Source organism: Eptatretus burgeri, chromosome 11 (genome assembly GCF_056783735.1).
Source record: "Eptatretus burgeri isolate ZD-2024b chromosome 11, Ebu_testis_v1, whole genome shotgun sequence".
In the NCBI taxonomy this organism is placed as follows: domain Eukaryota; kingdom Metazoa; phylum Chordata; class Myxini; order Myxiniformes; family Myxinidae; genus Eptatretus; species Eptatretus burgeri.
The window spans coordinates 44640330-44662903 of NC_140971.1; the positions used below are offsets into that span (position 1 = coordinate 44640330).

At 46.4% G+C, this 22574-nt stretch overlaps 2 protein-coding genes across 6 annotated transcripts in view; both read left to right on the top strand.

The window, feature by feature from the left end:
• Positions 1–22574, top strand: part of GOLM2 (golgi membrane protein 2) — a 111764-nt gene that overhangs the window by 65634 nt on the left and 23556 nt on the right. For 3 of the 5 annotated variants that reach the window (XM_085846282.1, XM_085846281.1, XM_085846284.1), the window contains exon 11: positions 22189–22371. The exons of 1 other annotated variant lie outside the window; for it this stretch is intronic. In XM_085846282.1, the coding sequence (XP_085702408.1) occupies positions 22189–22371 (183 nt within the window). Of the gene's footprint in view, positions 1–1944; positions 2047–22188; positions 22372–22574 lie in introns of all 5 variants that reach the window. One more of the 5 variants, XR_015049276.1, reaches the window with a different exon arrangement.
• LOC147016978 (uncharacterized) lies at positions 18859–22038 on the top strand (the record flags this gene model as incomplete). The annotated part of the gene is made up of 2 exons (XM_085847707.1): positions 18859–19928; positions 22029–22038. Coding segments are annotated over 2 exons (1080 nt in total), but the record flags the coding sequence as incomplete, so codon positions are not given.

The following is a 22574-nucleotide window of genomic DNA, read 5'->3' on the forward strand; positions in this document are numbered from 1 at the left end:
GCATACACCCCCCCTCCCCCAAGACGTAACAATATGTATATGTGTATATATGTATATATATATATATATATATATATATATATATATATATATATATATATATATATATATATATATATATATATATATATACATACATATACACACACACACACACACGAGGTGTGTTCAAAAAGTATCCGACCTTAATTTTTCGTGCGTAAACAAATGAAGCTAGGGAGTCGTGGTTTGGTGCACGTATGTCGGCGATCCTAATCCGTATGCGTGAATATTTTCCCACCTGCAGAAGCTGTCAGTCACCAACAGACTGCCGATGAGTGAGGAAGTGTAAGTGAGCGCTGTCGGATTTTCGTTTTTGACAAAATGACGGATCACTGTGGTCTCATCGCCAGTGATCACTGTGTTGAAGAAGTTGGGATCGCTGTTCACAGTCTCCAGCATGTCCTGTGCGATCATCAAACGGAGTTGCTTCTGCTCGATCGTTAGCAGCTTTGGCACGAACTTCGCTGAGATTCTCCTTAAGCCCAAATCCTCAGTCACAATGGAATGAATGGATCCAATGCTGACGCCCGCCTCGTCTTCAAGTTCTCTGATCGTGATTCGACGATCCTGCATCAGCAGGGTCCTCACCTGGTCAATGACGATCTAATTTCAGGAGGTTGAGGGCCTACCAGAACGTGCTTCACTTTCCACTGATGTGCGACCATCTTTGAAGCGGTTGTACCACTCTTATCTGTGTGGAGCCCATTGCTTCGTTCCCGAAGGTCTGTTGAATCTTGTGGATCGTTTCCACTTGGGAATCGCCAAGCTTTACACAAAATTTGATGCAGTGGCGTTGTTCAAGTTTTTCAGTCATTTTGTCAAGATCTCTGACCAGTAGTGTCAAAATGCCTTGGTCATGGGTGAAAACAGATTTTTAAAAACTCAATTTGATATTGGGTCATTCCTGGTGGAACTCTGTCATCTTTCAACTTTGCTTTCGGTGTGAAGTGTGGAGATTTGCGATGGTTCACCATTGACTTCTCTCTTTTATTTATTTATTTATTTTGTAAAAGGAAACATTTAACTTTTACAAACTCAGTCTGAAGCGAACTGCAATTAACTTTATCATGTTTTGGTGTTTCTGATCTTGTTTCTGATGCTTCTTTGCTCCATTTGTTTAGTTCTCAAATTTGTATACAGTCGTCTTCACACATGAGGCTTGTGGTAAGGCAGTTGCATTAAATGTCTCATCCATTGCTTGAAGCAAGTATTTTCCAAGTGCCATCACTGTCTTGATGCAAGGCTTCAACTAAGTTTTATCATCTTTCTTAATCTCACATCTGATCCTTGTTCAAAGAATATCTTTGCACTATGTTCATATTAAGTTTGTTCCTAAATTCTATGAAGAATAATATTAGTTCAGGTCATCAAAAACAAAGCTGAATGTCTGTATTATTTTCACCGAACTTTGAATGACCAAACTGACATTCATCAGTTAATTTTAATTTCTTTTTCAGCTTTTTTTTTCTATGTCGGTCCACTTAATTTCCGCTGATGCCTCCACAGTGTATGGGACTAATCCTCTAGCCTTTCAGGCTTGTCCAAATTGACCTGATTCTGTCACTTGGCAATCTGTGTTCTTATGTTGAAGATAGCAGATGAAGCGTGTTTTCGTTATCTTGGGGCAGGGTGGGAGGAGGGAGGGGGGTGTGGTGGGATGAGTGAGGGAAAGAGGTGGGAGGAAGGACCCATTGTTACTTGCCAATGTCCCGGTACCTTTCCTAGTTAATATAATAATAATAATAATAATAATAAAAAATAATAGACTTGTTCCTTTTTTAGTTCCATCCAAGAAGTATTCTTACACTGTTGAGTAAGGTTGACGACACTGCAGTCAGTGTCAGATCTCATCTCACGTCTCGCTCTATTATTACTGAACACCAATTTGGGTTTCGTTTTCAGTCGTTCTGCCTTGGACACTTGGTTACCTTTGACTTGGCAGTTGCAGGATGCTGTAGATTAGACAACGGGTGAGAGTCGTCGCTTGGAATAATACTCGGGCTTGTAAGTGTGGCACTCTGTTCTTCCTTTCAAACCTTCTCATATGGGTATTGACAGATTGCTTTTCCCAGACTGGCATTCTTCATTGGCAGTGTTGATACCATGAATACATCCATTTACAGAAATAGCTTGATAAAGATTTTGTTCTACTGTGATAATGATGATTCCACTCTTATTAATAATCTATATATAATGGAGGGAATTTTATTGTGTGGATGAACCATTTACTTCTCCAAGAGGATCCGACCTACGAAGCTGAAACTTTCAGGGATTAATGAAGGCATCTTGTAGTTGTGTCTGTGCAAGTTATGTTTGATTCCATCAAGTTTTGAATTTTTTTTATTTGTTTGTCCATCTTGGCATTTTATTCCTTTGGGTGGAGGGAGGGGATGGGAGTGCAATTTTAATTATCTGAGCTATATAACCACGATGTGTTACATATGCACATTAACAGTACACGTTTTTGCTTCATATACTTAACCCGGGTTATTTTTTTTTTATTTTCGGGAGGGATCAAGGCAGTGGTCTTTTGCCTATGCATCGCCAAAATAAAGTTATGCGTCAGAAGAATGTGTTGCATGCTCGGAACAAGATCACCCACCATCGGGCAGCTACTCTGCTAGTAATAATAAATTCAATTACAAATGGCACAGGGTAAGCATGCTCTCCCACATTGAAATTTAAGTAATTGTTCATTGGCATATTCCATTCAAGCTGCTCCTCCTCACATTCTTGGGTAACCTTCAGTGTGATTTGATTGTTCTGCTGAAGGGAAAAACTTTGGTAACATGAAATTGGACCAACCTTTAGGTTTTGAGCCTCAAAATAAGAAACTGTTGCCCCTTGGATGGATCACCTGCAAATGTTATCTATGCATTGACAGCACTTTAACTCCAGGTGGTATGGGAAAGGTTCTTCCTCGTGGTTTGTTCACAGTGAGAGGAACAGGAGTATCTATGATTAAGAAAGGGGGGTGGGAGGGTTTCCAGACAGTCATTTTGGAGAGATGTAGTGAGAGTGTGAGATTGTCAAGATTGAAAGAGATGTTCCAAGTGTTGGACCAGCTTGTCATTTTATCCAGGTCTACAGAGAGTGAAGAGGCTGCTGCCTGCCGATGAGAGGGATGAGAGAAGGTACAGCTGAGGGTGGAGTTGTCAGCAAAGAGATGGAGGATTTTCCAGAGTCTGGGAGATCATTGATGAAAACCAGAAAAAGCACAGGGGTAAGAACACTGCCTTGAGAAACTCCAGCCTGGACAGGAAGAGGAGATGGGCGAGAGCCATTAAGAGCCATGCATTGATTGCGACAGGAGAGGAAGTCTGTGAGCCACGAGTGGAGATTGCCTTGGATACCGTAAGAAGAGAGTTTGGTGAGCAGGGAGAGGTGCCAGACCATATCGAAAGTTCGTGATATGTCAAGGGAGATAGCTCTAATCTTCTGCTTGGCATTTAGGACATCCACCTATTGTTGGGAAAGCAGAAGCAGCATGTCCAGGGTAGGGTGACCTGGTCTAAATCCAAATTGATGGTCAGAAATCGAGCCATTGGAGATGAGGAAGTATTTGATGTCAGATTCCATGTCTTTGCTCATGATTGGTAGAAGGCTGATTGGTCTGCAGTTGCAGGGATCCATTTTTGCACCTTTTTTATGCTGAGCGGTAATGTTTGCTGATCCCCAAGCAGATGGCAGATGACCTTGAGTAAATTCGAGGGTGAATATAACAAAGGGGGTGAGCAAGAGCAGGTTTTTCGGATGTGAGGGCTGATGCCGTCTGGACCGGTTGCAGAATCTGAGTCAAGGTTTGACAGCAAACTCTCCACTTTGTCAGGAGAAAAGGAAATAGAGTCCAGGAACAGTTGGGTGCGACTGGGTGAGGTGGGTGCAGAAAGTGATAGGTTTGGGACACAAGATTAAGAAGCGAACACAGAGTTTAGGCATTCAGCCATTTTGTGTGCAGTGTCAGCTTTCAGCCATTTAAGGTATGGAAGGGGAACATACAAGAGAAGCAGACTTAACCAGACGCCATCAGGATTTGGAGGAGGGAGACAGGTTTGAGAGTTCAGACTTGAGAAGAGAAAGATGTTGTTTCCTGGCTCCTGAAGGTAAACACACAATTGCTCTGAGCATTTTGGAAAACTGAGATTGCCTTCAGTAAGATTTGCCTTCCATAAGGTGAAGGCAAGTTGTTTCAGGACAACTGCCTCGCCACAAACTTCAGTGTACCATGCGTTGGAGGAAAGGAAGGACAACTGAAGACAAGATGGGATAAATCTGTGCATGAGAGAGAGCAAATTTATTTGAGAAAATTCCCAGGATGAGTCGATGTCGGTGAGAGTATAAATGGGAAAGAAAGTTGCTGAGCTTCTCGGGCACCAATTGGTACAATATTGAGCCGGAATATTATGCAGGGAATTCCATGTGCCAGAGATCAGATGCCAACTTTCTTCACGTCTTGCTGTTGAGTCTGGCCATGTGTTTTGTACATCCATTGCAGTCCCACTTTGCAAGTTGGCTGGCATTGTTTCTGGGTCTATAAAAGACTAGGGTACTGTAAACAACAAACCAATTCCCTATTTATATTTGCTGCAGAAAGGCAACAATGCAACATGTATTTTATAACACTACATTGGGATTTCCTTGAGTCGCTGCGTTTCATTTCCACTGTGTATGCTGTATACTTTTTTTCCGCATTTTCCTAAATAATCTGCTTTATCGCTGAGATGGCAGAGCATCTTTATAGCGGTTGAAACCGGCACCACGTTAATCACCCAGGCAGTGCAGTTTCAAGAAGACTTTGATTTGGACAAAAACATTTTAATTATTCGCATCAATAAATGTCCTGACTGAACAAACATGGCTTGGCGATCAGTCTCAAGATGCTGGTGATTGGCTGTGCGAGTCTTGGTGCATTGTGATTGGTTCCTGGTTAGTGACATTGATACACCCTTATTGTACCTGCTTCTCTGTTTTTAGAATTTGAAAAACATAAAAATTATAGCTACAAACGACACAACTAAAAGTGAACCTGGGGCCCACAGCCTTGTTGGTACTGTACATTAGTTATAACTTGTAACCTTCATGAAATGGTCCTGAGCTCTTCTCGAAGCTTTTTCGTGTGACACATTCTGTAACTGTTTACATTCTGTTAATGGGGGTGGAAAAAAAATCATGGCTTTAGATGGTGGATGAGCTGAGATGGTGAATAACTGCTGTCCTGAAGACCTGGGATGAGATTGAAGATAATTATTTTATGGACATAATAGCTGTGATGTGACATTTTGGGATTTTGCAATTGTTGTTTATACAACTTACCTTGATTACTTCTACAATTTTGCTCAATCCTATAAACACCGTGTCAAGTGCAAAACGGTTTGTTGTCTGGTTAATTGGATCTGCAGTACAACAACTGATTCGGCGTTGTCTTCGTCATCATCCTATATGCTTGAGGCAGCGTCGTCGCTGCCGATTCCTTCTCTTGGTATAGGTTGTAGATGTCTCACCCTACTGTCTGAAAGATGCCATGGATGCTTTAACCTCCACCGATGATTATTGTGTAATTCCTTCTGAGGGTCGGCACACACATTGATGCCTCACCCTGCCTGCAAAACACCATGATGATGGTGTTTAAAGTTAGGCTGAAATGTGACCTCAGGATAGATATCTCTGAGGTGAGTGTGCATACCTCTCAGCTATCCCTCTGGTCCATTTGCGGGAGGGTGGAACATTAACAATGGGTAAAGGAAATTGTTGAACAATTATAAATGAACAGGAAATAAAGATATGTATGTGTGAGAAAAATTACATGCCTAGAACAGGAATGAATCCTAGGTCCTCTGGGAAACTGTACCAGTGCTCTGCCATCTCAGCTATCTGGGTGACCCACAGGCTGAGTTCGCAATTCTCCCACATATAGATGCCACTCTCTTTCCCCTGCTGCTTCCGTGGCACTCACTGCCAACCATTGGAGCAGTAAGGGCCTATCCACGAGAGGGTCTTCCCTCTGTGGGAGGCCAATTCTATGACCGCTATTATTCACCACATGGGGCAAAGTCTAACTTATAAATGAACAGGAAATAAAGATTACGTGTGTATATGGGAAAAACTACGTGCCCAGATCCTCTGGAAAACCATACTAGTGCTCTGCGATCTAAGCTGTCTGGGTGACCCACAGGCTGAATATGCAATTCTCCCACATACACGCAACTCTCCTGGGCAGGCCTATTAAAGCTGGCCAGTCACAGATTGAGCATTTTTCCATTATACCAAATTCTTCTTTGGTTTGTTACTTACGAAATCTAAAGATTTCGTGAGTATATTGATGACTTCCGTTTCTGTTTGTTTGTTTGTTTGTTTGTAGGCACGATAACTCGAGAACGGAAGAAGCTACCAATGTCAAATTACACCACGTGATTCAGGAGGGTGATGGCAAGTGCTGATTAGATTTTGGTCGAAATCGGTCAAAGGTCAAGGTCACAGTGAGGTCAAATATTCGATTTTTGATGGTTTGGTACAGATAACTCGAGAACGGAAGAAGCTACCAATGTCAAATTACACCACGTGATTCAGGAGGGTGGTGGCTAGCGCTGATTAGATTTTGGTCAAAATCTGTCAAAGGTCAAGGTCACAGTGAGGTCAAACATCCAAAACATTCGATTTTTGATGGTTTGGTGCAGAATCATCGTAGAAACTTCTGGTTTGCGTCGCTACCTTCTCGAGAGACAGCTTTTATTAGACAAGGTCAGAGGTCAAGTTGACGATTTCGTAAGTACCAGTCTATGACTGCTTGTTTGTTTGTTCGTTCATATTCAATGGGATCTGCATCCACTGATTTTGTTTCACCTCTATCTGTGGTACGGCATACCCGCTGATGTTACACCCTGATGGTGAAGCACCAATCAGACCGTTTATCATTGGGCCAAGAGTCAAACCCAGATTGGACAGCTCCGAAGGCTAAGTGTACACCAGGACCCCGACATTCACGGGTGATACGTTCCGGGAAAACCCCGTGAATGTTGAAACGGCGAATGTGGTGGCATTGTTTCAATGGGAAATGGGGGGATAGGTTCCGGGGATTTCCCGACTCGCTAAAAATCCGCGAATGTCGGGAAAAATCTTGTGAAAATGCAAGAAAATGCTGTGGAAATAGACAAAAATCCGCGAGTGTCAGGGAAAAATCCGGGAGTTGTTTTATCATTGTTACAATGGAAACAAGGGGGATAACATTATTTGTTTGCAGCGGTTCCTGGTTCATGAATAGGCCGCAAATGGTGACACCACCAAAGTCGGGGAATTGGTACAATGGAGGCAAGGGGGATAACTTTATCAGTTCGTGGCGGTTCCTGGTTCAAAGGGGGAAAGTTTTTAAAGTTTAAAATGTTTTTGACCACACATGCACGATTACAGTTTCATTGATGTTTACAAATGAAAAAAACACCACCACCAGGTACTGTTTCCAATTTATTGAAGAACGCATTTTAAAGTCCCTTAACCATAACCTTAACCGCAAAACAAAAACCATCATCATGTACTGTTTCAATTTTTTATGAAACAAACACAGCACACATAACTTTGCAAAATGATGAAGATGCTGATGATGATGAGGAAGATAAGGATGAAAAAGAAGAATTAAAAGCTATAGAATGGCTTATCTTGAGACGAACCACGTGAAAGTGCCAATGAGTCATTAGGTGAGGCAGGTGAGGGCGCTGGGGATGGTAAGGTGTACATACATCCAGCTACTTCATGCGTGGCTTGTGGAAGATATGTTTTAGAACTGTTATGCTCATGGCTCATGGAAAAAAAAATCACTGCGAATATGCTTGGCAATTTCCCGGAGAATGCAGGAGCATGTCACAAATTATCAACTGCGATTATGTGGAACCCACGAATGTTGGGATCCGGGTGTACTTCCTACCTCTGCACCATCCTGTCATGATAATTAAAATACACATACAACACACTGCTTGGAGTGCATTTTAAGGTGAAGTCATGTACATACATTGTTTTTTGCTGTTGGTAATGATCTTGGTGATATCTTTGCTTTTGTCCATTTTTCACTGTTGGCATCTTGATAAATAGCATTGATTTGATTTCATGAATGTCGCCCTTGCGAGATTATTCACTTTTTGTGCTTCTTTTTTGTTTATTTCCCTTGGTAAATTATTCAAATGCCTAAGGTCTGCTGATTTCTCATTGTAAACAGGTTTGTGGCCTCTTCGTCTTCACTGTTGCTCTGACTCGCTATACTCTTTCATTCTAAGACATTGCCCAGTCATTCCAGGATGCATGTTCTCTTCCAGTAACCGCTTCTGAATGAAGCCCTGTTAATCCAGGAGAACCGCTCATATCCCTCCTGCTGTTATGTTCCTCTCTCCCTCTCCACCTTCTGCCTTCTTGTAACAACCTTCTTGAGTCAGGTAAATTGTACTCTTCCCTCCAGGGGCCAACTTTTGGAAATGCACCACCACCTTGAGTCATCCTTCATTCTAACCTGTGTTACTTAGCAGGACACAGTTTTCTTCCCTATTTTTTTTCTGTCTTTTTTTTTTTTCTTTCTTTCTTTCTCCCCCCCCCCCCCCCACTCTTTTCTTATTCATCTATCACCTTACTTGTTGCATCTTTCTGTTATGCCACTGCCCCATTGTTAATCGTGCATTGTATTTGTACCTTGTGTAACATCGTTCTTCTCCGATATTGGATTTTTTTAAAACAAAAATATATATGTGCCCCTTTTTCTTTATCCTTGAGAGTTTCTGGTAGTATTTTAACTTCCAAGGAAGGTGTTGCAATTTTTTGATGCTTGATGATTTGGAATTATTTCTAATTGTTACACAAGCAGGGGTTTCCTTATAAGCCAGTTACCGGCGACCCGCAGCCGTCTACTAAGAGAAAAAATGTCAAAGGTCGCCGCCTACTTCAGCACCGATTTTTCGATTTTTTTTTTCTTTTTTGTCACCACGAAATCTCTACACCCCTGTTTTGAAATCCGACACGAAAACACATGAGTATTTCGATAAAAGCGGGCTTACTTTTACTGTTAGTACTCTCGCCAGGTCGAGCACAACACTGACCTAAAATAACACGATTATCTAAAACACGCCTCCTGCAAGAGAGAGTTCTCTGCTTTCGCCTCGTTTTGGACTGTTGGCCTGATACCCTGATACCATACAGCAATGACCTCAAGAAAATAAACTTTGTAGGCCTCGCAGTTTCGGTGCCGAAACGATGGCATCAAAACGAAAATCCCTGTTTGACTTTGGATTTTCGAAGAAGTCCAAAGACATGGGAGATAAGCTTCTGGCCATCAGTAATTGGTCTAAACTTGCACTCTCATGAGTGCGACATTGTTGTTGTTTCACCTCGTCCATTTTGAGCTTTTGTCACGTGATGTGGCTCCAAAATACACAGTCACCCGTTGTGCCTTTTTAATTGATAAAGTAATTAGCCTATAAGCTGAAAGCAGCTTTTGTACATGTTATTATTCATGGTTATTTGCACTGAAAATCACCATTTATTCACTGAAGTAAAGGCCAAGTATGAGCAGCTGTGAACTGGCCAACTGAATACTGGTACCGCAGATACATGCATGTACCATAGACTTGCGAGCTTTTCTTGACTGTATAACAACACGATATTGGCGGATAATGGAAGGTGGAAGTTTAACAAAATTGGGATTGTGACTGTGACGCAGTATTCACACTTAGACTGTTTGATTGGTTGACTGATTGAAGCGAGCTGACATCAAATAAAGAAATTATCAGAAAAACGAGTGAAGTTAAATACATGTTTATCATTCATTTTTAAACAATAAACTAGTCTAAAGTTATTAGTTTGAGCTGTTTATTAAATCAAAACAAAACGCAATAAAATAATAATAAACAATATTTAACAAAGTAAAATGAAATCGAAGAGGGAAAATATGCATAAAATGAATGAAAGAAAATTTACAACTATAATACTTAGCTTCCCTCTGCTTAAATAGTTCATCAGATATTTAGGGAGTTGTGAAGTTTAGGTGTTGTCATTGTTTGAGGTGGCCCTCAACTTCTGGCTAATGGTAGGCCCTTTTGAAAAGCAGTTTCTCACAGTGATGAAAGCATTTGGACTATTTTCAGTTACTCCACTGCTTAATATCCAAACAATTTTCATTAAATTTAGTGAGTGGGTGTGGGCCACATTAAAAATGATAGCATGGGAAACTTATCAATTCACAATTTTTCATTCACAAGTAAACAGCACATGTACATTTTAATTATTTGCTATTTGCAGAATTCCCTGAATCTCTCCCTGTTCCTGAACCTAAATCTCTCCCTGTCCCTGAACCTGAATCTCTCCCTGTTTCTGGACCAGTCTGCTCTCCCTCTCCTGAACCAGTCAACCATCCCACTGTAAATCAACCGGCGAACTTCGCTTCGCTCGCGGTGATGGTAACCTGCTACTTTTTAATGGTAGCCTCCTACTCCAAAAAAGAAGGAAACCCCTGCACAAGGGATTACTTTGTATTTAAGTATGGTTGGTCAACTATTAGCCAATCTAGAAAGTACCCACATTCCTGAATTCTGTCTTTTCCATGATCTTGTGACACACACGCACACACACACACGCACACACACACACACACACACACACACACACACACACACACACACACACACACACACACACACACACACACACACACACACACACACACACACACTACTTACCTTTTAGCATGAGAAAAACATAACCGCTGACCTTGGGGGAATTAAATTAAAGCATGAACACACTTTGTGTCGACGGCCATATCCATATTGTTTCTGGGTTACATCGAGGTACTATTTAATGCAAACGGCAAATAATTTTTTATCTTAATTTCCACAAATATGCTTCAGTGATGCATCCTTGGTGATTGTAGTTATACAAACTGAGATGGTTTAAAGCTACACCAATGGCCGAAAGACCCGAAGATTGCCAGAAATTGGATGAGGTTTGGCCGAAATACCCGAGTGTGGATTGGGCCTGGAAAATATTTACTTTTGTGCTCGAAACATTTTGCAGAGCACTGTTATGAAACCACCGAGATGGCTAGATATTGTGGTTATCCACCACGATTGAGAGAGGAAGCCATTCCCACGATTATGTGGAAGAAACAGCCGTCGCTTGAAACTCTAACACTATCTCTACCGAGCTACCACCACATGCACATGGGTGATTTGAGTGGCGAATCAAACATGTGTTGGCCTGCCGGTGACCAATCTCACCATCACCACCCATCTCGACGGTGGGACACTGCACGGAAACGGTACCGAGACGGCATGACACGACCACAGATATGACGGTGGGACACGGCATGACCATAGACACAAATGTGGGACACGATGGTGGGATATGACACTGCACGGGCACGACCACAACCACAGACAAGTGGCATTCCGGGAAAATATGAAATGGGGCGATGCCATTACATACAGGGCACCTGGTCAGCCTGTGACGGTGGGAGGACAAAACATTCACGCCCATTTTGTCGATGGTGTCCGAATGTGTCTGGGCGGTGTCCATGCCGTGTCCATGTCTTTGTCTGAGTATGCCCGTTCCGTGCCGTGCTGTGTCCGTGCCGTGTCCCACCATAGTGTCTGTGTCCGAGTATCCCTGTATCCATTTTGTGCCGTATTTCTTTTGTGGTATTATCACTGATTTATCAATTAATACACACTTCCTTATATACCATCAATTTAACAAAAAAAAACCTACCAATCAGTTGTGCGCATGCAACCAGCGTTTTCATCTTAACGAGCACCTCCATTGTCACCATCTTTGTCTGAATCGCTCGCATTAGGCTTGAAGCGATACTGCTCCATAATTCCCCCGAAAGCATTTCCATCACTAATTTTGTCTCCAATAGTTTCTTTCAAATCCCACTGATCAGTTTCAATGAGAATCTTCAGAGTTGCTAATGATGGTGGAATTGGTATCGGAAGTCGAGCTCGAAATACACTTTTTCTGTGTAAACCGCCATTTGGTTCACGGTGTGTTTTGAGTGTGACGTCACCTGCAAAAATCGACACTTTATGGCTTTTTTGGGCACTTTGTGAGTGGCAAAAATAATAATAATAATAATTTCCCCTTCAAATTAGACTTTGATTAATGATTTACAATTGTTTTAAAAAAAAAAAACTTTTGGGTTCCTCCTTAAGAACGGCTGAAGGGATCTATGTCAAACTTGGGACAAGTATGTAAAACAATGTAAATATGAACTGCTAAGATTATAATGTCTAAGGTGAGAGGTCCCATTTGGTAAAAATTCTGTCACTGCACTTACTTGTGAACAAGTGATGGGATTTTGGTCAAACTTAGTATAAATATACCGTATATTATGATGTAATGATGATTAGATTTTAGCATGAAGAGGTCAGAGGTCATGTCAGGTAAAAATGTGATGCTTGAGAACAGCTGAAGGGATTTAAATCATACTTGGTACAACTATTATATCATGGTATAATAATGTGGGTGGAGGCATGTCAGTCAAAATCACGATGTCAAATTATGTCTAGTTTAAAGTGATTCTTTACGATTGAGAGATGGGGGGCAAGAAAAGCGATATTTCAAAACATTGTAAACGGATTAGGACAAAACTTGGTGGATGAGTTGGATATGTGACGAGAACGAGCTGATTAGATTTTGGTTAAGGTCTGGATCCAGATCCGTTCTGTCAGAGCGATACAAAACGTAAACTGTTTAGCCTCGCGGAGGTACGTGCTCTGCCGAGTGCCGTTTTAGTTTTGTATGAAATCGGCCACAATATCCTGTCGGTCTGCATTTAATGAACCTGATCAAGCAATGATTTAGGTGTGCCTGTCATACTTTCAATATTTCCGTGGCCCGTTTGTTGCCATTCATTTGCTCAGTACTTTTTCCAAAGTTAATTTGAGATTATCCAAAAATGTTGTGGAAATGTCACAAACTCCCTGGCTCCCAATAATCATTCCATACTTCGTCATTACAATTGTTTTTCGACAACCACTGTATTTTGATTTTTAATTTTAAGGACATGCTGCTTTGTATTTTGGGGAAAAAATATTTTATAGTGTGGAAGCCCCCCCCCCACCCTCCTTGTTGGTTAGAGCAGGGATTTGTAGCTTGTTCAGTGATAACTCGACTACTGTTCGCAAGTCACACTGGGATTTTTCATTTTCACTATCGACCAGCACTGGCAGACTGATCCTCCGTCTTAACACCCTTTCAATGGACGGTAGACACATGATGCATCACCCTGCATGTACAGCCTTTTTGGCTGCTGGTTGCATCATTGGTCAGGGGTGCGACTATGCCGCTGATGCGCAGTACCCCTATTACCATTACACTGGTGTTCATTTTGCTGACTTCGGAAAGATGACAGGCTGAGTCAGCCCCCTGATGTTAATTCAGTGGCCAGCAGGGCTCAAACTCAGGACCCTAGAATCCCAAGCCACCACCCTAATTGCTCGGTCAACGCCAGGTTTACGCCCTGCATGTGAAACACCAGGATTGCTGGTTAGAAATTGAAATCCACACCAGGCATCTCAAAGGTGAGTGTGCTACCTCCAGACTATCCTGCCAGCCAATAAGTTAGGGTAATTTTTGAAGAAGGGAAGCATAGATAGAGTTTCGTATAAAAGGGGGAGGGGAAGAGTGGGATGTTGTGAAGCAATAATGAGTAAGGTGAAATAAGGAATTGTGGGGAGTCGTGGGTGAAGGAGTAAATTGTGAAGTCTACTGTGGATTTGCATATAGTGTCTGTAGAAAGTCCACACCCCCTTTCAAAATTTTCACCTTTTGTTGCCTTATAGCCTGGAATTATATTTCATTAAATCAGGCTTTTTCCTCCTTTATTTTATGCATCGTAACCAACAACTTCCAAATGAAAAACAAATTCAACAAATTTCGAAAAATTAATTAAAAATACAAAACTAGAATATCTTGGTTGGATAAGTGTCCACCCCCTTATGATAGCAATTGTAAATTAGCTCAGGTGTAACCAATCACCTTCAAAATCGCACACCAAGTTAATTGGCCTCCACCTGTGTTAAAATGTAGTGATTCTGATTACTTCAGAATAAAATCAGCTGTTCCTGTAGGTTTCCTCTGCTGGGTAGTGCCTCGCACAACATAGACTCAACCATGAGCACCCAAGAGGTTTCAAAAGACCTCCAGAATAAAGTTGTGGGATGGGTATAAAAATATGGGGAAAGGTCTTGAATATCCCTTGGAGCACAATCAAGACAGTCATTGATAAGTGGAAGGCCGAAGGCGTATGGTACCACTGTGACCCTGCCTAGATCAAGCCGTCCCTCCAAACTGGATGACCAAGCAAGGAGGAGATTGTTCAGAGAGGCCACCAAGAGGCCAATGGCAACTTCGAAAGAGCTACAGGCCTTTATGGCAAAGACTGGTTGCTGTGTGCATGTGACAACAATATCCCAAGCACTCCACAAGTCTCGCCTGTACGGTAGGGTGGCAAAAAGGAAGCCATTACTCAAAAAATCCCACATTGAGTCCCATTTGAGGTATGCAAGGAACGACTACGGAGATTCTGAAGACATGTGGCAAAAAGTCTTGTGGTCTGACAAAATCAAGGTGGAACTTTTTGGCCTAAATGCAAAACGTTCAGTTTGTCGCAAACCCAACACAGCACATCACCCAAAGAACACCATCCCAACTGTGAAGAATGGTGGTGGCAACATCATGTTATGGGGATGTCTCTCATCAGCAGCGACTCTTGCACTTGTCAGGATAGAAGGGAAAATGGATGGAGCAAAATACAGAAAAGTCTGAGAGGAAAACCTGCTGCTCTCTGCAAGAAAACTGAAATTGGGATGAAAGTTCACCTTTCAGCATGACGATGACCCAAAACACGCAGCCAAAGCTACACTGGGGTGGCTAAGGAACAAAAAGATGAATGTACTTGAGTGGCTCAGTCAGAGCCACTACCAAAATCAAATCAAAAATCTGTTGCATGACTTGAAGATTGCTGTCAACGCTCCCCATGCAACTTTACTGAGCTTGAATAGTTTTGTACAGAAGAATGGGCCCAATCAAGGTTGCATGATTGGGTTGGGTAAATTTTGCCCAATCAAGGTGTTCAAAGTTGGTAGAGACCTATCCCAACAGACTCACAGCTGTGTTTGCTGTCAAACGTGCTTCCACTGAGTAATAACTCGGGGGAGTGGACACTTATCCAACCAAGATATTCCAGTTTTGTATTTTTAATTAATTTTCTGAAATTTGTAGAATTTGGTTTTCATTTGGAAGTAGTGGGTTACAATGTGTAAATAAAGGTGGAAAAAGTCTGATTTAATGTTATATAATACCAGGCTCTAAGGCAACAAATAGTGAAAATTTTGAAAGGGAGTGTAAACTTTCCATTGGCACTGCACGTGATACGCACAACGTCTTGCACAATGGCCATCGTCACATTGTTCATGGCGAAATAATTGATCCCCCCCTCTCACATTTGTTTCCTTTGTTTTTCAGTCATGCTTCTTTATATTAGCTGATTTGTCCTGCTTTTTTTTTGGTTTGCAAGCTTTGACAACCCCACATTTTTGCACCATTTAATGTCCCTCACACTGTTCTTCCTGTTTGATCCTGCTGCAGCACTTGGGAGTAGAGCATGTGGAATATCTTGTAGTTTCACCTGCACTTTTATTTCCCAATTTTATTTTCCTTTTTAAGATATCAAACTTGGAAATGCCAACCGTTTGCCATTTAATGTACTGTGCGCACTGGTTTGGGAGACATTTTCACTTCACTGAAGTCTGTGCTGCAGTCAGGAGCCAAAGGACGTTTTTCCTCTCATTATAATCTGCCTTGCAGTTTCCGGGAATTTTATTTGAATTTTATTTAAATTAACCCCCCCACACTTTCCTTATCCCTCCCTCTGCTCTTGCAATACTCTTTACGCCCCCCCCCCCGCCCGCCCTTCCTTTTGCATTCCCTCTCATTCCCCCTCCCCCCATCCTCTTGCATTTGCTCTGTCTCCCCTCCTCTTATTCTTGCTCTTAGTCCCCCCCCACCCCACCTCTAACTCTTGCTCTTAGTCCCCCCCCACCCCACCTCTAACTCTTGCTCTCAATCCCCCTTCCTCTTGCGCTCGCTCCGAAACCACTATCGCCTCTTACACTCGCTTTCAAACTACGAGCTCCTCTTGCACTCGCTCTCAAACCACTACCCCTCTCTTACACTCGCTCTTAAACCACTACCTCCTCTTACACTCGCTCTTAAACCACTACCTCCTCTTACACTCGCTCTCAAACCACTACCTCCTCTTACACTCGCTCTCAAACCACTACCCCCTCTTACACTCGCTCTCAAACCACTACCCCCTCTTACACTCGCTCTCAAACCACTACCCCCTCTTACACTCGCTCTCAAACCACTACCCCCTCTTACACTCGCTCTCAAACCACTACCTCCTCTTACACTCGCTCTCAAACCACTACCTCCTCTTACACTCGCTCTCAAACCACTACCCCCCTCTTACACTCGCTCTCAAACCACTACCTCCTCTTACACTCGCTCTCAAACCACCTCTTCTTACACTCGCTCTCAAACCACTACCTCCTCTTACACTCGCTCTCAAACCACTACCTCCTCTTACACTCGCTCTCAAACCACTACCTCCTCTTACACTCGCTCTCAAACCACGACCCCCCTCTTACACTCGCTCTCAAACCACTACCCCCTCTTACACTCGCTCTCAAACCACTACCCCCTCTTACACTCGCTCTCAAACCACTACCCCCCTCTTACACTCGCTCTCAAACCACTACCCCCCTCTTACACTCGCTCTCAAACCACTACCCCCCTCTTACACTCGCTCTCAAACCACTACCTCCTCTTACACTCGCTCTCAAACCACTACCTCCTCTTACACTCGCTCTCAAACCACTACCCCCCTCTTACACTCACTCTCAAAACACTACCTCCTCTTTCACTCGCTCTCAAACCACCTCTTCTTACACTCGCTCTCAAACCACTACCTCCTCTTACACTCGCTCTCAAACCACTACCTCCTCTTACACTCGCTCTCAAACCACTACCTCCTCTTACACTCGCTCTCAAACCACGACCCCCCTCTTACACTCGCTCTCACACCACTACCCCCCTCTTACACTCGCTCTCAAAGCGCTACCCCCCTCTTACACTCGCCCTCAAAGCACTACCCCTCTTACACTCGCTCTCAAACCACTACCTCTTACACTCGCTCTCAAACCACTACCCCCTCTTACACTCGCTCTCAAACCACTACCTCCTCTTACACTCGCTCTCAAACCACCTCCTCTTACACTCGCTCTCAAACCACTACCTCCTCTTACACTCGCTCTCAAACCACTACCTCCTCTTACACTCGCTCTCAAACCACTACCTCCTCTTACACTCGCTCTCAAACCACTACCTCCTCTTACACTCGCTCTCAAACCACTACCTCCTCTTACGCTCGCTCTCAAACCACTACCTCCTCTTACACTCGCTCTCAAACCACGAGCTCCTCTTGCGCTCGCTCTCAAACCACTACCTTCTTTTACAATCGCTCTCAAACCACTACCTCCTGTAACACTCGCTCTTTAACCACTACCTCCTCTGACTCGTTCTTTAATCACTACCTCCTCAATTACTCGCTCTTAAACCAGAACCTCCTCTTACATTCCCTCTCAAACCACTACCTCCTCTTGCACTCGCTCTCAAACTATGAGCTCCTCTTACACTCGCTCTCAAACCACTACCCCCTCTTACATTCGCTCTGAAACCACTACCTCCTCTAACACTCGCTCTTTAACCACTACCTCCTCTTACACTCCCTCTCAAACCACTACCCCCGCTTACACTCACTCTGAAACCACTACCTCCTCTGACACTCGCTCTCAAACCACTACCTCCTCTTACACTCGCTCTCAAACCACGAGCTCCTCTTGCGCTCGCTCTCAAACCACTACCTTCTCTTACAATCGCTCTCAAACCACTACCTCCTGTAACACTCGCTCTTTAACCACTACCTCCTCTGACTCGTTCTTTAATCACTACCTCCTCAATTACTCGCTCTTAAACCAGAACCTCCTCTTACATTCCCTCTCAAACCACTACCTCCTCTTGCACTCGCTCTCAAACTACGAGCTCCTCTTACACTCGCTCTGAACCATGATCTCCTCTTACACGCACGCTTGAACCACGACCTCCTCTTGCACTCGCTCTCAAACCACTACCTTCTCTTACAATCGCTCTCAAATCACTACCTCCTCTAACACTCGCTCTTTAACCACTACCTCCTCTAACATTCGCTCTTTAACCACTACCTCCTCTGACACTCGTTCTTTAATCACTACCTCCTCAAATACTCGCTCTTAAACCAGAACCTCCTCTTACATTCCCTCTCAAGCCACTACCTCCTCTTGCACTCGCTCTGAAACCACTACCTCCTCTTACACTCGCTCTTTAACCACTACCTCCTCTTACACTCGCTCTCAAACTACGAGCTCCTCTTACACTCGCTCTCAAACCACTACCCCCTCTTACACTCGCTCTGAAACCACGACCTCCTCTAACACTCACTCTTTAACCACTACCTCCTCTTACACTCGCTCTCAAATCACGAGCTCCTCTTACACTCGCTCTCAAACCACGAGCTCCTCTTGCACTCGCTCTGAAACCAAGACCTCCTCCAACACTCGCTCTGAACCATGATCTCCTCTTACACGCGCGCTTAAACCACTACCTCCTCTTGCACTCGCTCTCAAACCACTACCTTCTCTTACAATCGCTCTCAAACCACGACCTCCTCTAACACTCGCTCTTTAACCACTACCTCCTCAAATACTCACTCTTAAAGCAGAACCTCCTCTTACATTCCCTCTCAAACGACGACCTCTTCTTACACTCGATCTCAAACCACTACCTCCTCTTGGATTCGCTCTAAAACTACGAGCTCCTCTTACACTCACTCTCAAACCACTACCCCCTCTTACACTCGCTCTGAAACCACTGCCTCCTCTTACACTTGCTCTTAAACCACTACCTCCTCTTACACTCGCTCTTAAACCACCACCTCCTCTTACACTCGCTCGAAAGCCACGACCTCCTCTTACACTGCCTCTTAAACCACTACCTCCTCTTACACTGGCTCTTAAGCCACTACCTCCTCTTACATGCGTTCTTAAACCACTAACTCCTCTTCCACTCGCTCTTAAACCACTACCTCCTCTTACACTGGCTCTTAAGCCACTACCTCCTCTTACATGCATTCTAAAACCACTAACTCCTCTTCCACTCGCTCTTAAACCACGACCTCCTCTTCCACTCGCTCTCAAACCACGACCTCCTCTTGCTTTCGCTCTCAAACCACTACCTTCTCTTACACTCGATCATAAAGCCTGTGTGTACCGCGTTTGCTCGCTCGCACCCCGTGCGTACTGCGCTCGCTCGCACCCCGTGCGTACTGCGCTCGCTCGCACCCTGTGCGTACCGCGTTCGCTCGCTCGCACCCCATACGTTCCTCGCTCGCTCTCATCTCGTACGTACCTCGCTCGCTCGCTCGCACCCCATGCGTACCGCGCTCGCTCGCACCCCGTGTGTACCGCGCTCGCCCCGTGCTCTCTCGCTCTCACCCCGCGTGTACCACGCTCTCTCGCTCGCACCCCGTGCTTGCTCACGCCCCGTGCTTGCTCGCGCCCTGTGCTCGCTCGCACCCAAGCATTCCGCGCTCTCTTGCTCGCACCTCACGCGATCTGCGCTCTCTCGCTCACACCCCGCGCGTTCTGCGCTCTCTCGCTCGCACCCCGCGCGTTCTGCGCTCTCTCGCTCGCACCCCGCGCGTTCCGCGCTCTCTCGCTCGCACCCCGCGCGTTCCGCGCTCTCTCGCACGCACCCCACGCGTTCCGCGCTCTCTCGCTCGCACCCCGCGCGTTCTGCGCTCGCACCCCGCGCGTTCCGTGCTCTCCCGCTCGCACCCCGCGCGTTCCGCGCTCTCCCGCTCGCACCCCGCGCGTTCCGCGCTCTCCCGCTCGCACCCCGCGCGTTCCGCGCTCTCCCGCTCGCACCCCGCGCGTTCCGCGCTCTCCCGCTCGCACCCCGCGCGTTCCGCGCTCTCCCGCTCGCACCCCGCGCGTTCCGCGCTCTCCCGCTCGCACCCCGCGCGTTCCGCGCTCTCCCGCTCGCACCCCGCGCTCTCCCGCTCGTACCCCGCGCGTTCCGCGCTCTCCCGCTCGCACCCCGCGCGTTCCGCGCTCTCCCGCTCGCACCCCGCGCGTTCCGCGCTCTCCCGCTCGCACCCCGCGCGTTCCGCGCTCTCTCGCTCGCACCCCGCGCGTTCCGCGCTCTCTCGCTCGCACCCCGCGCGTTCCGCGCTCTCTCGCTCGCACCCCGCGCGTTCCGCGCTCTCTCGCTCGCACCCCGCGCGTTCCGCGCTCTCTCGCTCGCACCCCGCGCGTTCCGCGCTCTCTCGCTCGCACCCCGCGCGTTCCGCGCTCTCTCGCTCGCACCCCGCGCGTTCCGCGCTCTCTCGCTGCGCACCCCGCGTTCCGCGCTCTCTCGCTGCGCACCCCGCGCGTTCCGCGCTCTCTCGCTCGCACCCCGCGCGTTCCGCGCTCTCTCGCTCGCACCCCGCGCGTTCCGTGCTCTCTCGCTCGCACCCCGCGCGTTCCGCGCTCTCTCGCTCGCACCCCGCGCGTTCCGCGCTCTCTCGTTCGCACCCCGCGCTTTCCGCGCTCTCTCGCTGGCACCCCTCGTGTTCCGTGCTCTCCCGCTCGCACCCTGCACATTCTTCCGCTCGCACCCCATGTGTTCCGCGCTCTCTCGCTCGCGCCCCTCGTGTTCCGTGCTCTCTCGCTCGCGCCCCTCGTGTTCCGTGCTCTCTCGCTCGCACCCCGCGCATTCTTCCGCTCGCACCCCGCGCGTTCCGCGCGCTCTCTCGCTTGCACCCCACACCAATCGCGCTCGCTCGCTCGCACCCCACACCAATCGTGCTCGCTCGCTCGCACGCCAATCGCGCTCGCTCGCTCTCTTGCACCCCTCGCCCATCTCGCTCGCACCCCGCACACATCACGCTCGCTCGCACCCTGCTCCCATCGCTCTCGCTCACTCGCACCCCGCGCTCATCTCGCTCGCTCGCACCCTGCGCCCATCACGCTCGCTTGCACCCCGCACTCATTATGCTGGCTCGCACCCCTCGCCCATCTCGCTCGCACCCCGCACCCATCACGCTCGCTCGCACCCCGCGCCCATCTCGCTCGCTCGCACCCCGCGCCCATCGCGCTCGTTCGCACCCCGCGCCCATCGCGCTCGTTCGCACCCCGCGCCCATCGCGCTCGCTCGCACCCCGCGCCCGCTCGCACATCGCGCCTGCTCTTTCACCCATCGCGCCCTTCACCTATCGCGCCTCCTCGCCCATCGCGCCCCTTGCCCATCGCGCTTGCTCACCCATCACGCTCGCCCATCGCGCTCGCTCGCTCGCACCCTGTGCCCATCACGCTCACTCGCTCGCACCCCGCCCCCATCGCCTCTCTCTCTCTGTCTCTCTCTCTCTCTCTCTCTCTCTCTCTCTCTCTCTCTCTCTCTCTCTCTCTCTCTCTCTCTCTCTCTCTCTCTCTCTCTCTCTCTCTCTCTCTCTCTCTCTCTCTCTCTCTCTCTCTCTCTCTCTCTCTCTCTCTCTCTCTCTCTCTCTCTCTCTCTCTCTCTCTCTCTCTCTCTCTCTCTCTCTCTCTCTCTCTCTCTCTCTCTCTCTCTCTCTCTCTCTCTCTCTCTCTCTCTCTCTCTCTCTCTCTCTCTCTCTCTCTCTCTCTCTCTCTCTCTCTCTCTCTCTCTCTCTCTCTCTCTCTCTCTCTCTCTCTCTCTCTCTCTCTCTCTCTCTCTCTCTCTCTCTCTCTCTCTCTCTCTCTCTCTCTCTCTCTCTCTCTCTCTCTCTCTCTCTCTCTCTCTCTCTCTCTCCCCCTCTCTCGGGTTCTTTCCCCACCTCATTTTGTCCCCCTCCCAACCAGTGTGTCTTGATGTGTGTTTATCATGTCTGTCTCTCTCTCTCTCTCTCTCTCTGGGTTTGTCTTTATCCCTCTCCAGCTTTTTCCTCCTTTTCTGTATCCTTTTTTACCTTTCTCCCTTCCCCCTGCTTGGGGTGGCTTGGTATTGGGGGTTCGCCATCAGGATGGCTGTCCCAGAACGCTGTGGCTCCTCAGAGCATAGGTGTGGCTCACCACGATCCCCATGGTCAAGGCGCTGATTATGAAGGCGATGGAGGCAATGTTGGTGAGTACGAGGCAGACAAACAGGCAGAGCTGGCATACAATGAGGAGGAAGATGGAGATGGAGGGGAGGAAGATAACCAAGGTAAGATGGGATGAAATTGCCATCTTCACATGCTGGTTATAACCCACCCTGTGTCAAAACCAGTCAAACGATGGATGACTATCTTTGTGCCTTTAGAGGATATCTGTTCTTAACTGTGTGACTTGAATTTTTTTCAGATGGTTGGATGTATTTCCTCCTGTTCTGAATTGCTGCATTTGTTCTTAATTGCATCCTTTAAATTT